We start from the raw sequence: 17,217 nt of genomic DNA on the forward strand, positions 1-17,217 counted from the left end.
ATAGGGAACACAGGAACATGTTGCCCCTAAACCATTTGACCGAATTTTGCTAAGCCTATCACCTCCAGTGCTTTTGTATTTCCTGCCCACAAGGACATTCTCCTACTTAACAAGACTACAACCTTCAAAATTGGGAATGTAATACTGATGCATTCCTACCGTGTAATGTTCATTTCCGTTGGAAGATCGCCCACTGCCCCAGTTGTGTCACAGAAAAAGAGTCCAGTCCATGAGTGTGTGCTGGATTGAGTACCTCATTCATCTTCTGAACCACACTGGTGGACACCATGTCCATGAGAAATGCCCTTATCTTCCAAACACCTGCACTCCAAACAGAGAGCTGAAGGACAACCTGTCCTGAAGATGGGCCTGGCTCTCTCTGGCCAGGATTATGAATAAGCAATTATGACCGTCACCCCAGGATTATATTCAAGAAAGTACACACGAGGTACAAGACAGCTTTTCATCTTAACAAAATATTTCTGTAACATTATCCTGATGAACAGATTAGTGTCGAGCCCAGCACCCTGGGTGGAAGCCAAGACAGGAACCAGACACAGTGTTTTGGGGGAGAAGTAAAACAGAGAGGGGACGGAGAGCCACAGGGCCCAGAATAGAATGAATCCAGAACTTCTTCCTTCCAATCCCCTCCCCTCCTTACCCCACTGCCTGTCCAAGGCCCTTCTCCCGTCCCTCCTCTTCCAGTTCCTTACGTTAAACTGTGAAGAAGGTAAGTGAGCTGTCTGAGCAGATAAGAGCATCTCTAGGAGTCAGGATGTTGCACCTCTACCTGTGGAACTGCACTTCAAAATTAGGAAAGGCCCTGTCAGTGTCATCCCCAACTTCCATTTTTATTTATTTATTTGTTTGCTCGAGAGGCAGCAAGAGGCAGAAACAGAGGGCGAGTCCCCACCTGCTGCTGCTGGTTCACTCCCCAAATGTCCCTAATGGCCAGGGCTGGGCCAGAACTGTAACAGGAACCCAATCCAAGCCTCCTAGCTGAGACTTGGAGGAACCCAACAACTTGAGCCATCACTGTGCCTCCCAGGGTCTGCATCAGCAAGAAACTGCCATCAGAGCTCGGAATCAAAGCCGTGTGCTCTGATGTGGGACAGACAGATAGCACCTTAAAGGCCAGGCTGAACCCCACCAACCCTCAACTTCCACTGTTGAGCTTGTGTGCTTGAAGATCTAGAAGTGCCAGCAGCCAGCTGTAGGCAGAGTCACCCTACAGGTGCAGATTCCCCAGGTGAGAACAAGCGGCCTCTCTGAGGCAGAGTCTTTGAAGCCCTATCGGGCTTTGCAGTAACACCAGTCTGAGATTCCTCAAAGGATGGAGGCAAAAGTCAGCTCTCCACTGTGGATCGCCTTGGTGCCGAGGATGAACCCTCCTCACCCGGGGGTCCTGCTGAGCCTTGGAAGCGGGACTGAGTCGGCATGAAGAGTGAGGACCTGGTTACCGTGTGTGAGTGTGCATGCGTCCGTATGTGCAAGTATCACATATCTACAACTAGGTAGAAATTGTCCTTAAATTCTCCACTAATTGTGGGAAGGTGTCAGTCCTTTTTCCTGCAAGGGGAGCTTTTACGGATCAGGCCTGTCCCAGCCACGACCCTGAAACTAAATCAGCCAACAGGGAGATGTGAGACAAACACAGGCAATGTCTACTGGACACTGGACATGGACTTCAAGACTTCCTCGGCTGTGTCTGGTACCTCTCCACTCTGGCCACCTTTGCAGCCACGACGTACACGGCAGGGCCAGGCACATAGTAGGGACTCAGTGTATTCTGTGTGTTGAATTCTACCTGACACTTGTGAAAACAACATTGGTGCATTCGTGAGCTAGGGTTGCCACAACACAATGCCAGGGACTAAGTGGCCTAGACAGTAGAAACTAATTTTTTTTTCACAGTTCTAGGGACTGGAAGACCAAGGTGCCAGCAGGTTCGGTTTCCACTGAGGTCTCGTTCCTTGGCTTGCAGATGGCTGCTCATGGCCATCTGATCGGATGTCTTCGTCCTGTCATAAGAATGTCCATCCCATTGGACCACAGTTGCCCTCTTATGACTTCACTGAACCTTCATTACCGCCCTGGCAGCCTTGTCGCCAAGTGGAGTCACACTGGGGGTTAGGGCTTTAACCCATGACTTCCTGGGAAAACACAATTCAGTTCATAACAACTGATGAACTTGACCCTAACCCAGCTGTATGCTTTTGCGTAGCAACTCTGTTGCCCTCTGGGAGCCGCAGTTTCTCCATCTGTAACATGTGGCCAATTTTCCTGGGGTTGTCACGTGGTGGAAATGACGTCACACTCAGGACCCTTTCGGCACTGTAAGTTCCTACACAACCATAATGGCAGATTCCACCTCCCGTTAGTGTATCATCTGAGAGTTTTGCAATCACTCCACTCCACTGTTGTGATTACAGGAATCCCCGAAGGGGAAGTTTGTTCACAGTTCATGTCCACGCCTTGCTGTGAGAGGTCAAGGCTGCTCATGAGGTAGACACCCACGGCGGGGGCAGGAGCTTTACCTATTGCTTCTCACAGAGGCTGCACAAGAGGCCCAGGAGGCTGTTGATGAAGTGAACGACCCCCAGGAGAAGCTGCAGGAGGCTGACGCACAGCAGGGTGGAGAAGAAGGACACGTGCCAAACCACAGCTTCAGAGGGCTCCAGGCACACGGAGCTCCACAGCGAGCGGTCATACAGGTAGTTCCTGTCCCCAGAAACAAGGCGGTCAGAGGTTGGGGAATAAGCAAGGGAAACAAGAAAGCAACTTCAACTTCACTTGAAAGCTGGGTGGGACCTCTGCAAGCTCAGCTCATAGGACTGAATCCCCCCCCCCCCTTTTTTTTGAGCATCTAAGGAGCAGGTTGCTAGAATATGTGACCATATTGTGCATTCTCTCTCTCGCTCTCTCTCGTGCTCTCTCTCTTGCTCTCCCTTGCTCTCGCTCTTGCTCTCGCTCTTCCTCCCTCCCCTCCATGTGTGTGAGAGAAACAGAGAGACAGAGAGAAGACTGCAAATCCAAGTGTCCATCCACTTACCGGTTAGGCAGGTCTTTGAAAGGGTAACCATATGTCCAAGCTTGTGTCTGATTGAGGGACGAGACATCGAACATGCAAAATGGGCCGTCCTTCAGGGCTACTCCAGAAGTGATAAAGCAAACCGAGGCTCCAAGCAAAGCCAGGCCGCTCGACAGCAGGGCAGCAAGCATCTGCAGAGGGAGGAGGAAGCAACGAGCTGAGCCTGGGGCGAGCTGGGCGAGGGTTTCCTCTCATTCTGTAACAGGGGGATATTGGCACCTGCTTTAAAGCATGACCCAGGTTGGGTGGCTGATGGGGGGAGGGAGGTCCTGGGTGCAGCCAGGAAAGAGAGAGGAGAAAGGCTCCAGAGAGTGGAACCATGGCTCTGGGCCTGGATCCCCCTACCACAACACATTTGCAGGGCTTCTCAGGAGGGCAGCGAAAACCTCTCTGCACACAGCCCATAGTCATCACTCCCTGGGTTAAAGGCTCAGCGTGGCAGTCACACGCCCACCTCGGATTCTCTTAGCAGTTTTTAAAATATTAAGCTTCCCATTCCTGATTCTTCTCCTTCTCAAATCAAACATGGGCGAGGGCGGGGGCAGAGGGGCGGCACTGTGGCACAACAGGTTAAGCTGCCACTGTATGCAGTGCCAGCATCCCATATGGGCACTGGTTTGAGTCCCAGCTGCTCCACTTCAGACCCAACTCCCTGCCAATGCGCCTGGGAAAGCAGTGGAGGATGGTCCAAGTCCTTGGGCCCCTGCACCTGCGTAGGGAGACCCAGATGAAGCTCCTGGCTCCTGGCTTTGGCCTGGCCCAGCCCTGGCAGTTGTGGCCATTTGGGGAGTGAACCAGCAGATGGGAGATAGTTCTCTCTCTGTGTTTCTTTCTCTCTCTGTAATTCTGACTTACATTTAAATACATCTTAAAAAAATCAATGGAAGGATGTTGAGGGGCAGGAGTGGAGAAGGAGGGAAAAAGAGAAAAACTGCAGCCAAACTCTGAAGTGACTCCAGTTCCATCTTGTCTTTATCCAGCCTAGAGTGCCTTTGCTTATGATTCTCTGCTCCGCTCCGCCCGCTCCCTCCCCAAAAACAACAATGAGTGTCCTGGCAGGTGTTTAGCCCGCTTTGCCACTGGCTTCTTTCTCAGGATACTAGATTTCTTTTCCTTCCTTCCTAAGCAATATGTATGTTAACAATTTGAAGAAAGCCTGTAGAGAACTTTTTCTACAGTTATCAGGTCATGGCCCCACTAATGCGAAGCTGGACTGAAGTGTGGCAAGGACCAGAGAAAGCTGTGACTTGAGTTTGAGTTGTTTTTGTTTTTGTTTTTGTTTTTGTTTTTGTTTTTGACAGGCAGAGTGGACAGTGAGAGAGAGAGAGAGACAGAGAGAAAGGTCTTCCTTTTGCTGTTGGTTCACCCTCCAATGGCCGCTGCGGCCGGCGCACCGCACTGATCCCAAGGCAGGAGCCAGGTGCTTATCCTGGTCTCCCATGGGGTGCAGGGCCCAAGCACTTGGGCCATCCTCCACTGCCTTTCCAGGCCATAGCAGAGAGCTGGCCTGGAAGAGGGGCAACCGGGACAGAATCCGGCGCCCCGACCGGGACTAGAACCCAGTGTGCTGGCGCCGCAAGGCGGAGGATTGAGCCACGGCGCCAACCTTGAACTCTTAAAAGAGTCAGGGTGACTTAGTCTGACATGAGCCTGGGGCAGCCATTCTCAAAACGTGGTCCCTGGGAACTTGTTTCAGTGCAAGTTTTCCCGTTCAGCCCAGATCTCCTGAATCAGAAACTCTGGGGTGGGGCCCAGACACGTGGGCTTCGGCAAACTGCAGAGGATTCTGATGCACACTCAAGTAGAAGAACCCCCCTCCTAGGGGAACCCCAGACACAACAGAAAGCAGATCGTCCGTGAAATGCATGGGTGTTTCTAGTAACCTTCAACATGTAACTGACTCAGAGGGATTCTCGGTAGGTCAGCTGTGGGTATCAGAACAGGCTGTAGAGTTCACATAAGGAAGCTACAGCTTCATGTCTGAGACTGACATGAATCTCTCTCTCTCACACACACACACACACATACACTGAATTTATATAGATGCTGCTGTAATTAATAAGGTGCAAGTTTATTCCGGGCCTCACTTTCATTATCTCTGAAATGGAAGGGTTGATCAGAATCAGTGATTGCATGATCTCTGGGAAACTTTCCAGCTCTAGGAAAATGCTCATCCAAACAGCCAGGCAATTCTCTATCAGGGACACGTGATTACTGTGGGCATAACTCATGTCTACATTGTTCCTTACGTGTGTATGGACACCTGCAGTTCACTCAGCACTTACTCCCTTGACTCGATCATCTCCCATTTTACAGATGAGACACGAGGCTGGAAAAGTTAAAGCAACTTGTCCAAGAGCTGAGAGCCATGAAGGGCACGGCCAGGGCCTGACATCAGGCCTTGAGACCGCAGCTGCCTCTCGCCCTCTCCGCCAGGAAAGCAGCAGGCTGTGCGGGCCACCCTAGGGGTCAGCAGAGTAGGGTCCCGTGCTTACGTTTCGACAGGGCCCACTCTTACTGAAGCAGCCGGCCCTCCAGCCCATCGAGGAGATAAGGGTAGCTGCCGTGAAGACCTGGAGACAAGAGAAGACTGTTCAGAAGACCCTGGGCAATCGGTGTTTGTGCCTGTTTCCAGCTGCTGCCCATGGCCGTTGCAATACACTTGCTGAACTCCATGGTCCTGTCGGCTTTGACCTCTGGGACCCAGTTTTGCATGATGAGCCTAATCTGACTCAGGATGCTCGTGTTCACGCCCAGCCTACCTACTCCCAAGCTAAAAACCCCGCAACCCTTGACAAGTCTTCCCACTCCTTGGAGCTTCTAGGGACCCCAGATCAGCTTGTGAGAACAGGCTTTTACAAAGGAATCCAAACACTCCCTGCCTACCAATGCCCCGCCCCACCCCTGGAGACCACTTCGGCACTCACACCCAGGAAACCCTAGACACTTACCATGAGGCCTCCTCCCCAGAGCCCAGAGCCCAGCATGGCATGCCTGCCAATGAGGCCCCTCTGCAGGTAGGTCACATCCCAGTTCGGAAAGAGGAGAGCCAGGTTGGCCCCAGCGGCAAACAGGGCTGCAGACCCGAGGCTCAGTCCCAGGATGCGGGAGCAGGTCCGTGTGCAGGCCATCCTGCAGGGAGAGGACAGTGCCCTGGAACTCACAGAAAGGAAGTCATGGCGGGTCAGGGTTGGGGTTTGGGTGGGGGAGGGAAACCCTAGAAGCACACGGTAGGATGGGGAAAACACACTTCAGAAATTGCCACTTCTGAGAGTCGGACCAAGGAGAGTCCAGGAGCTTGCTTAAAAACACTGCCTTTTGGGCCCGGCACCATGGCTCACTTGGCTAATCCTCCAAGTGGGGAGGCGCCGGGTTCTAGTCCCGGTTGCTCCTCCTCCAGTCCAGCTCTCTGCTGTGGCCCGGGAAGGCAGTGGAAGATGGCCCAGGTCCTTGGGCCCTGCACCCGCATGGGAGACCAGGAAGAAGCACCTGGCTCCTGGCTTCGGATCGGCACAGCGCACCGGCCATGGTGGCCATTTGGGGGATGAACCAATGGAAGACCTTTCTCTCTCTCTCTGTCTCTGTCTCTCTCTCTCTCACTGTCTGTAACTCTACCTGTCAAAAAAATAAATCTAAAAAAAAAAAAACAAACAAACCTGCCTTTAATGAATCTTTCCCAGTGACCTGGAGTGAATTGCTTAGTCTTCTGCCAGCTCTCACATACACACATTCCACATCATTGGAGCCTCAATTACAACCAATGATTATTATTATTTTTTTTTTTCACAGGCAGAGTGGACAGTAAGAGAGAGAGACAGAGAGAAAGGTCTTCCTTTGCCGTTGGTTCACTCTCCAATGGCCGCTGTGGCCGGCGCACTGTGCTGATCCAAAGCCAGGAGCCAGGTGCTTCTCCTGGTCTCCCATGGGGTGCAGGGCCCAAGCACCTGGGCCATCCTCCACTGCACTCCCGGGCCACAGCAGAGAGCTGGCCTGGAAGAGGGGCAACCGGGACAGAATCCGGTGCCACGACCGGGACTAGAACCCGGTGTGCCGGCGCCGCAAGGCGGAGGATTAGCCTATTGAGCCACGGCGCCGGCACCAATGATTATTTCTATTCAGTGAAGAAAATTTTCTACAGATTTCATCATGATGTCCACTCTTACCACTTCTATTAAACATTACACAGGAGGGGCCGGCGCTGTGGCATAGCAGGTAAAGCTGCCTCCTGCAGTGCCAGCATCCCATATGGGCACCAGTTTGAGTCCCAGTTGCTCCACTTCCAATCCAGCTCTCTGCTACGGCCTGGGGAAGCAGTAGAAGATGGCCCAGGCTGGCACCGTGGCTTAACAGGCTAATCCTCCACCTTGCGGCGCCAGTACACCGGGTTCTAGTCCCGGTTGGGGCGCCGGATTCTATCCCGGTTGCCCCTCTTCCAGGCCAGCTCTCTGCTATGGCCCGGGAAGGCAGTGGAGGATGGCCCAAGTGCTTGGGCCCTGCACCCGCATGGGAGACCGGGAGAAGCGCCTGGCTCCTGGCTTCAGATCAGTACGATGCACCGGCTGCAGCGGCCATTGGAGGGTGAACCAACGGCAAAAAGGAAGACCTTTCTCTCTGTCTCTCTCTCTCACTATCCACTCTGCCTGTCAAAAAAAAGAAGAAGAAGAAGAAGAAGATGGCCCAAGTCCTTGGGCCCCTGCACCCGCGTGGGAGATTCAGAAGAAGATCCAGGCTTCTGGCTTCAGATTGGCTCAGCTCTGGCTGTTGTGGCCATTTGCGGAGTGAACCAGTGAATGGAAGACCTCTCTCTCTCTCTTTCTGGCTCTGCTTCTCTGTAACTCTGCCATTCAGTAAATAAACAAATCTTTAAACATTGCACAAGAAGTCCTTCCTAGTGTGACGAGACTATAAAGAGAAGTAAAAGTCATACAGATAGAAATGAAGGCAGTAACACTCATTATCCACAGACAATTTGCTCATATGTGTACAAAATCCTAAGCAGTCTATCAAAAAGATACCAGAACTACTAGGTGAGTTTAACACGGTCGTGAATTAAAGGTTAGTATACATTTTTTCTATATTCTTTTATGCAAGCAATGACACATTGAAAATTAGAAAGAGAACATCTAGGAGGTGGGCATTTGGCTCAGTGGTCAAGACACTGCTTCGGATGCTTGCATTCCGATTCCACCTTCCCGCCACTGCAGCCTGGATGATGGGTGCTGCTGGTGATGCCTCAAGGACTTGGGTTCCTTCCAGCCACTTGGGAGACCTTGTCTGGGTTCCCAGCTCCCAGCTTCCATCTGGCAAAGTCTGGGCCACTGTGGGCATTTGGAGAGAAAACCAATAGACGGGAGCTCTCTGCCTCTCAAGCAAATTAAAAATATATATAACATTTATAATGCATGAAATATAAATACTTATGGATAAATTTAACAAAACATGTGTAAGACCTGTATACTAAGAATTAAAAGCATTGCTAAGAAAAATTAAAGACCCACTAAATGGAGAGATACACCATGTCTGTGGGTCAGAAGACTCGATATCATTAACAGGTCAGATCTGAAATTGACATATAGATCGAAACAATACTAGTCAAAATCCTAGCAGGGTTATGTTGTAGAAACTGACAGGCTGAACCTAAATGTATATGGAGATGCAAAAGACCTAGATTGACCAAAATAATTTTTTAAAAGAAGAATGTGGAGGGCTTACACCATGTGATTACAAGTCTTGCTGTATGCTGTGGCATAGTCAGATAGTGCTAATGTCCTATATGGGCGCAGATTCGAGTCCCTGCTGTTCTGCTTCCCATCCAGCTCCCTCCTAATGCACCTGGGAAAGCACCAGGGTGCTAATGCTTGGGCCCCTTCTCCCATGTGGGAGATCTGGAGGAAGCTCCTGGCTCCTGGCTTCAGCCTGGCTCAGCCCTTGCTGTTGTGACCATTTGGGGAGTGAACCAGCAGATGGAAGGGCCCCCCCTTCCTCTCTCTCTGTGACTCTGCCTTTCAAATAAACATTTTTTTTTAAAAAAAAGCAAGTCTTACTATAAAACTACATTAATTAAGACAGTGAGGTCATGACTTAAAAAAAGACGTACATATAGGGGCCGGCATTGTGGCATAGCAGGTAAAACTGCTGCCTGTAGTGCCAGCATCCCATATGGGTGCCAGTTCGAGTCCTGACTGCTCCACTTCTGATCCAGCTCTCTGCTGTGGCCTGGGAAAGCAGTAGAAGATGGCCCAAGTCCTTGGGCCCCTGTACCTGCATGGGAGACCTGGAAGAAGCTCCTGGCTTTGGATCAGCACAGCTCTGGCCATTGCAGCCAGTTGGGGAGTGAACCAGCGGATGGAAAACCTCTCTCTCTCTCTCTCTCTCGCTCTCTCTCTCTCTCTCCTTCTCTCTCTGTGTAACTCTTTCAAATAAAAAATAACTTTTTTTTTAAAAAAAAAGACATATAGATTTGTAGAACAAACTAAAGATTCCAGAAACAGACCTACATACATATGATAAATGATTTTTCAAAAAGATGGTAATTCAGTAGGGAAAGAATAGTCTCTTCAACAGATAGATGATGCTGGAACAATAGGTATACAAAATGTATTACCTCAACTAATGTCTTACATTATCCCATATTAAAACATTAGTTTGAAATGGACCACAGATCTAAAATTAATAAAATTTCTAGAAGAAAACAAAGGAGAAAAAAATTAGGACTCTTGGTTACAGTTATTTCATAAATAAAAGGTACAAGGTACAACCCCATTATATATATTACAAAAGATATGTTGGACTACTTCAAAATCTAAAATCTTCAGAAGACACCATTAAGGAAATTAAAAGGCAGGAGGGATTGTGGTCATCCAGGACACCTCAGTGCCTTCAGCTCCCGCTCCTAGGGCTACCGTCCGTCCAGACACAGAGCACCAACATCAGCCCCAACCATACACCACCCCCATCCCGCCAATCTCTTCCATGGAAAAGGTTTCTATCAGGAAAGTCTTAGGAGAGAAACTAAAACTGATGGACATACAGAGAGAAGGTCAAGATCTTGAGTGTGGCTACCGGGACGAGTAAGTGCAGCGCACACGAGGGAGTGCAGGGCACGGGACCGGACCGGTGCTGCTCTCACAGGCTGGGAGGCTGTGGCTCAGTAAGGGTTCCACTTCCTCTGTAAATCTCAACATTCTGAGACAGACTGGCAAAGAGTTTGGCTAACCTGGTGTCTAAAAAGCAGCAGCAGCAGAAGGTAAAACCCTAATAGCCGGCTGTGGGGGAGGTCCTCCTTCCAACCCAAGACCCTGGCTGGGCGCACGCATCATGCGGGCAGCAAGAGGCCTGCGGGGCGACCTCAGAGGCAGGAAGATTGCCAGGCCCCGGTGTGTCTGTTCACAGCCCGGGCTGCTGAGCTGGCCTCCCTATCATTCCCTCTTCACTCAGACTTAAGGAAGTGACGCCTGGGGCTGGGGACACAGTGGTGGCAAAGATACGGTCCCTTTTCTTGAGGAACTTAAAGCCTACTGAGGAAGCCGCTAACGCAACAAAGCAAGGATAGCAAACATGATGAGGGCCAAGCAGAGGGCGGCGCACCAGGAGACACCTAACCTGAGCCGGCCGTGGCACGGTAAAACCTGGAGGGAGTGCTGTCCACGTAGAACCCTGCCTGGCCGCGGGACACTGGGCAGCGACAGGTCTGCTAGCTGTGTGCCATGGTGGAGGTGACCTGCCCACGGTCACGCAGCTGCTTGGTGGCAGGGCCTGGGCTTGGACATTTGCGCTGGTCACTGCCAGCCCCTGCTGTTCCCTGCCCGCCTCCTCCGGTACCCCTTCATGGCAGCTCACCTGTCTCCGGTAGCCAACGTCCGCATGTGAGAACCAGCGCCTGGCGAGGCCCGGCAGCCCAGCGAGGACCCCTGAGGGCCGGCTGCTCAGGGTGTTTGTTCCGGAAGCCGGGGAGGGAGGCTCGGTATATAGGCAGAGGTCACCCAGGCCGGTGCGCGTGTGCGTGCGTGAGTGTGCGCTCCCACACCACTGCCCACGGGCCTCCATGGAAGGAGCTTCCTCTCCTGGACAGCTCCCTGCTGATGACCCACCCTGGGCTCATCTTCATGTGACTCGGAGGAAGGAAACGGGAGCCAAGCGGTCTCAGTGAATCACTGGGAGCGCCCTGAAAGCACACCCGGTGCTTCCTCGCAGCCACGTGGCTCCCAGCCTCGGCTGCCTCACCCCGCGCAGTGCAGCCTCTGTCCTTGTCACCCGCCTTGCGCTGCCACGGTCCGGCTGGATGTGTAGCGGTCTAGCTTATTCAGAGAGAGAGAGAGAGAATCTTCCATCTGCTGGTTCACTCCCCAAAAGGCTGCAAAGGCAAGAGCTGAGCCAATCTGAAGTCAGTTACACAGAGGACAGGAGAGGAGAGGCAGAGAGAGAGAGAGAGAGAGAGAGAGAGGTCTTCCATCCGCTGGTTCACTCCCCAATTGGCCGCCAACAGCCGGAGCTGCGCCGATCTGAAGCCAGGAACCAGGAGCCTCCTCTGGGTCTCCCGTGTGGGTGCAGGGGCCCAAGGACTTGGGCCATCTTCCACTGCTTTCCCAGGCCATAACTGAGAGCTGGATTGGAAGTGGAGCAGCCAGGTCTCAAACTAGCACCCATACGGGATGCTAGCGCTTCAGGCCAGGGCATTAACTCGCTGCACCATAGCACCGGCCCCACTAAAATAAATCTTTTAAAAAATCTTTTTTTTTTTTTTTGACAGGCAGAGTGGACAGTGAGAGAGAGAGAGAGAGAGAGAGAGAAAGGTCTTCTTTTTCCATTGGTTCACCCCCGCAGTGGCCGCTCCGAAGCCAGGAGCCAGGTGCTTCCTCCTGGTCTCCCATGTGGGTGCAGGGCCCAAGCACTTGGGCCATCCTCCGCTGCACTCCCGGGCTACAGCAGAGAGCTGGACTGGAAGAGGAGCAACCGGGACAGAATCCGGCGCCCCGACCGGGACTAGAACCTGTGGTGCCGGCGCCGCAAGGCGGAGGATTAGCCTATTGAGCCGAGGTGCAGCCGTGTTTTTTTTTTCTATTGAATATTATTCCATTGTATGACTCTATTACAATTTACTCTTGATGGACGTTTAGAATATTTTCAATTTTGTTTATTATAAACAAAGCTTCTGTGAATACTCTTACCTACATATTCTGAAGGAAATATGCACTAATTTTCTAGGAATTATACCTAGGGTAGGATTGCTGGGTTATAGGGTAGATGAATAATTTTGGTAAAAATTGCCACACAGTTTCCTGAAGGGATTCTGCCAATTCACACTCCCATCAGCAGTATATGAAACTTCCGGTTTCTCCACATCCTCCCAAGCACTCTTAATTTTAGGCACTGTGGTGAGGGTTTGGTGGTTTATCTCCATGTGGTTTTAACTTGCATTTTCTTGATGAGTAAGCACCTTTTTGTATACTTATTGACCATTTGGAGATCCTCTTTGGAGAAGCTCCTAGTCACATCTGTTGCCCATATTTTTTTAATTAGCTGTCTTTTTCTTACTGGTTTGTAGGAGTTCACTATAACTCCAAGAGTGAAACTACTACGGCTTGAACAAGAGTTGGCTCCCCAGCCTCATGCAGACAGTTGAACCCTGAAGTCTCATGTTGGCAGTTAATGGACTAAGGTGGTGGATTAGGGGTGGAGACTTGATTTAACTGTGGTGGTCGGCTCAGTGGGGGGTCTGTAGGTCACTAGGGACTTGGCCTTTGAAAGGTAGTTCTCATGAGAAGGCTGCTTAACGAAGCTGAGTCCAGCCTGGCTTCCTGTCTGCTTGCTGGCTCAAGTGCCGGTCCCTCTGCACGTGTCCACCGTCACCAGTCTCCGCCAGATGCCAGCCTACTGAGGCCACTGTAAGCCCAAATAACCCTTCTTCCCTCCCTAGTTGCTCCTCTTGGATTTTTTTTTTTTAAGATTTATTTATTTTATTTGAAAGGCAAAGTTACAGAGAGGCAGAGGCAGAGAGCAGTCTTCCATCCGCTGGTTCACTCCCCAATTGCCTCAAAAGCCAGAGCTGTGCCAATCCGGAGCCAGGAGCCAGGAGCTTCTTCCGGAACTCCATCCAGGTCTCCCATGCGAGTGCAAGGGCCCAAGGACTTGCGCCATCTTCTACTGCTTTCCCAGGCCTTAGCAGAGAGCTGGATTGGAAGTGGAGCAGCTGGGACTTGAACCAGAGCCCATATGGGATGCTGGCACGCAGGCAGCAGTTTACCTGCTATGCCAGTGTCAGCCCCTTGATACGGAGAACTTACACACATGCAGTATCAATGCTGATGCTGACTTTTCCCTCTCTTAACCATGTATTGGGCAACGTGATTCATTTTCATCAAGTTCTACTTATCAATCTATGTATTTACAGTCAATGCCTTAAGAAAACTTTGCCCAGTCCCCTCTGCATTTTGACTCACCCATGTTCCTCATGTCCTCTCAGCCCCTAACCGTGACAGCCTTGAGGGCACAGGCGGTCTCCTCTTCTGCCTGCTGGGTACACCCTGGACCCAGCGGAGAGCTTGGAACATGGCACGAGTCCAAACCACTTGATTCTTGATTCTGTTGGACGATGCAGTGACGACAGATAAGGATATTGAACTGTGTATTTCAAGAAACACACTTCACCACAAAGAAATGATGAATATTGAGGAGACAGATATCTGCACCCTGATTTGCACACTACGTATGTATCCATATGGAGAGAGAAAGAGGGGGAGAGGGAGAGAGGGAGAGAGGGGGAGAGGGAGAGAGGGAGAGAGAGATGGACAGAGAGATCGATCTTCCATTCACTGGTTCATTGCCCAAATGGTTGCAATGGCCCAGGCTGGGCCAGATCGAAGCCAGGAGCCAGGAGCTTCTTCTGTGTCTCCCATGTGGATGCAAGGACCCAAGCACTTGGAGCTATCTTCTGCTGCTTTCTCAGACTCACTAGCAGGGAGCTGGACTGGATGTGGACCAGCTGGGACTCGAACTGGTGCCCATATGGGAAGCCAGCGTGGCTACCACATCACTGACTCCTATATGCAATGTATTGAAACATTGCATAGAACTCTGTAAGTATCTAAACTTTTTATGCATCAACTTTAAAAATAAAATAATTTTTAAAAATTCCTTAATGAATTCATTCATGCACTGGATGAAGTTAGCACAGATTTTACCTCTAATAATGGAAATAAAAATTGCTGAGAAACCTCTTGTTGCATATATATGAGAAGGGGCCATTACAATTGGAAATTACAGTGTATGTGCATGTGTACATATATGTATTTCAAACTAAATCTGGTCAACAGCCATGGAAAAGCTCATTAAGTACGCAGCTTCCATTTTCATTGTGAAGAGTCTTCTTTCAGAGGCAGATGCTGTGGCGCAGCAGCTTAAGCCACTGCCTGCAATGCTGGCATCCCTTAGTGGGCAGGGTTCGAGTCCCAGTGGCTCCACTTCTGATCCAGCTCCCTGCTAATTGCCTGAGAAAAGCAGCAGGAGATGGCCCAAGTGCTTGGGCCCCTGCACCCACGTGGGAGACCCTGAAGAAGTTCCTGGCTCCTGGCTTTGGACGAACCCAGCCCCAGCTGTTGTGACCATTTGGGGAATGAACCAGCAGATGGAAGACGTCTAAGTTTCTCTAACTATGCCTTTCAAATACATATTTTTTTTTTTAAAAAAAGAAACATTTATATTCAGTTTTTTTTTTTTTTTTTGATAGGCAGAGTGGACAGTGAGAGAGAGAGAGACAGAGAGAAAGGTCTTCCTTTGCTGTTGGTTCATCCTCCAATGGCCTCTGCGGCGGGCGCACTGCGCACTGTGCTGATCCAAAGCCAGGAGCCAGGTGCTTCTCCTGGTCTCCCATGTGGGTGCAGGGCCCAAGCACTTGGGCCATCCTCCGCTGCACTCCTGGGCTACAGCAGAGAGCTGGCCTGGAAGAGGGGCAACTGGGACAGAATCCGGCGCCCTGACCGGGACTAGAACCCGGGGTGCCGGCGCCACAGGCGGAGGATTAGCCTATTGAAGCACTGCACCGGCCTATATTCAGTTTCTAAAAGACACTTACAAATTATTTCACTGGATCCTTCCAATAGACCTGAAGCAAGTGAAAGAAATGGCAGGTTAGTCAGTTTGCACATAAAGATTGGAGCTCAGAGGATTTCGACCTGCTCACAGTGAGGAGGATGGGAAAAGGATCCCCCATCATCTGACTCTAGGGCACCACATATTCATGCTTGAGATGCTCTTTTCCCAGCTCAGATGCCAACTATCTTAAGATACAAGAGTACTTCAAACCTTTTCTGGGAAAAAAAAAAAAAATGAAAAGACAAGCTCAGGGCAGGCATGTAGCCTGCATCCCACATTGGAATACTGGGTGATTCCCAACTTCAGCTTTGGTTCTTGAGTTCCAGCTTCCTGGTGATGCAGACTCCGGGAGACAGGGGTGATGACTCAAGTAACTGGGCTCCTGTCACCCACATGGGAAAGCTAGATTGTCACTGGCTCCTGGGTTTGGCCCTGGCCCATCCTAGCCGCTGCAGGTATTTGGAGGGTAAACTATCTGATGGGTGCTCTTTTTACTGTCTCTGGCTCTCAAATAAATGAATTTAAGTTCATTTTGGTGCAAGAAAATTTTAAAACCAGTTTTTTTTCATAACATGCATTTTTCACAAAACGTTTAAAGACCCCTCAAATGCATAATTTCAGATTTTTTGGCACCAAAATTAACTATTAATTCCATTTTCTGTGAGCTTGTTGCTGTACCCATGTATTTCTGCTTGGAGACAGTACTGTGGTGCTTTGGCACCTCGTCATGGGTCTCAGTGCCTATTCTACATACCTCCCAGCTGTGCTGTGTGGACATGGGGAGGTTACTGAGACTTGGTCATCATCTGAGCCTATTTCTCATTTACAAAATGATGCCCACCTCACAAGTTTATTCTGGGAATTAAATAAGATGCAAAATGCCCACAGTGGGTTAGTTGTCTCTATATTTGGATCTCAGTTTAGCAAAAGGGATTTTATATGCAGTGTCTGAACTGCTGGTATTCAGGCAATAAGCAGATGGCTGATTGCCAGCTATCACTCAGGTTGCCAACCCAACAGCTTCTCTAATGGCTGACACTTTCACATGGATGTCATTAAAGTGATGCTTGGGAAACAAAAGTTCTGGAATCTGGCTTTAAGCCCTTGTAGTACCAAAGTTACTCTGGGACCAGTGGTGATGGCAGATATAAGCCTTTGCTCTTTAGGTAGATTTGTGCTGATTAACTCAGTAAGTTTTACAAATAAGACACTTTTTTTTAAAGTTTATTTTCATTTTATTTGAAGGCAGAGAGAGACAAAGATCTTCCATCCAGGGCTGACACTGTGGCGCAGCAGGTTAAAGCTACAGCCTGCAGCGCTGCCATCCTATATGGGCGCTGGTTCGAGTCCTGGCTGCTCTTCTTCCCATCCAGCTCTCTGCTACGGCCTGGGAAAGCAGAAGATGGCCCAAGTCCTTGGACCCCTGCACTCGGGTGGGAGACCCAGAGGAGGCTTCTGGTTCCTGGCTTCAGATGGGTGCAGCTCTGGCCGTTGCAGCCAATTGGGGAGTGAACCATCGGATGGAAGACCTCTCTCTCTCTGGCTCTTTCAAATAAGTAAAATAAATCTTTTTTTTCTTTTTCTTTTTCTTTTTTTAATCTTCCATCTGCTAGTTCACTCCCCACTTTGGGTCAGGCCAAAGCCAGGAGCCAGGAGCTCCACCTGGGTCTCTTGTATGAATGACAGGGACCCAAGTACTTGTCACCACTTGCTGCCTCTCAGGTGCACATTAGCAGGGATCTAGAATGGAAGCAGAGCCAGGACTTGAACCTGGGCACTCCGATATGGGACACAGGTGTCCCATGTGGTAACTTAACTGCTGCATGAAATACCTGCCCCCTAAACACTTCTTTAGGAAACTCTATCCTTGCAAACATCAAGTTACTAAGTAAATTTCTTCCCTTTCCCATGGTAACAGAAGTCTGATCACTGCCATCAAAGAACTAAAATATGATCATGTTATGGATGCGTTCACATTAGAACTTGGCTCTACTGAAGACAGCTACTAGTTATGCCTTTGTTGTCACATTTCTAGG

General features: G+C 50.2%; 1 protein-coding gene across 1 annotated transcript; it reads right to left on the bottom strand.

The window, feature by feature from the left end:
* Positions 1-2,537: 2,537 nt before the first annotated feature.
* Positions 2,538-7,338, bottom strand: TM4SF19 (transmembrane 4 L six family member 19). Its single transcript, XM_062177223.1, has 5 exons — positions 7,255-7,338; positions 6,043-6,223; positions 5,587-5,664; positions 3,053-3,222; positions 2,538-2,721 (listed from the first exon to the last, which is right to left on the bottom strand). The coding sequence occupies exons 2-5, from the start codon at positions 6,220-6,222 to the stop codon at positions 2,538-2,540; spliced, it is 612 nt and encodes a 203-aa protein (XP_062033207.1). The 5' UTR covers position 6,223; positions 7,255-7,338.
* Positions 7,339-17,217: the final 9,879 nt, after the last annotated feature.

This window comes from Lepus europaeus, chromosome 2 (assembly GCF_033115175.1).
Source record: "Lepus europaeus isolate LE1 chromosome 2, mLepTim1.pri, whole genome shotgun sequence".
Taxonomy (NCBI): domain Eukaryota; kingdom Metazoa; phylum Chordata; class Mammalia; order Lagomorpha; family Leporidae; genus Lepus; species Lepus europaeus.

What these genes read in the sequence shown, in the direction of transcription:
- TM4SF19 (XM_062177223.1), bottom strand. Translation starts at nt 6,222, where the DNA reads ATGGCCTGCACACGGACCTGCTCCCGCATCCTGGGACTGAGCCTCGGG. An exon ending in TCTGGGGAGGAGGCCTCATG is followed by an intron (nt 5,665 to 6,042) that starts GTAAGTGTCTAG and finishes TCTTGTCTCCAG; the next exon opens with GTCTTCACGGCAGCTACCCT. An exon ending in TTCAAAGACCTGCCTAACCG is followed by an intron (nt 2,722 to 3,052) that starts GTAAGTGGATGG and finishes TTCTGGGGACAG; the next exon opens with GAACTACCTGTATGACCGCT.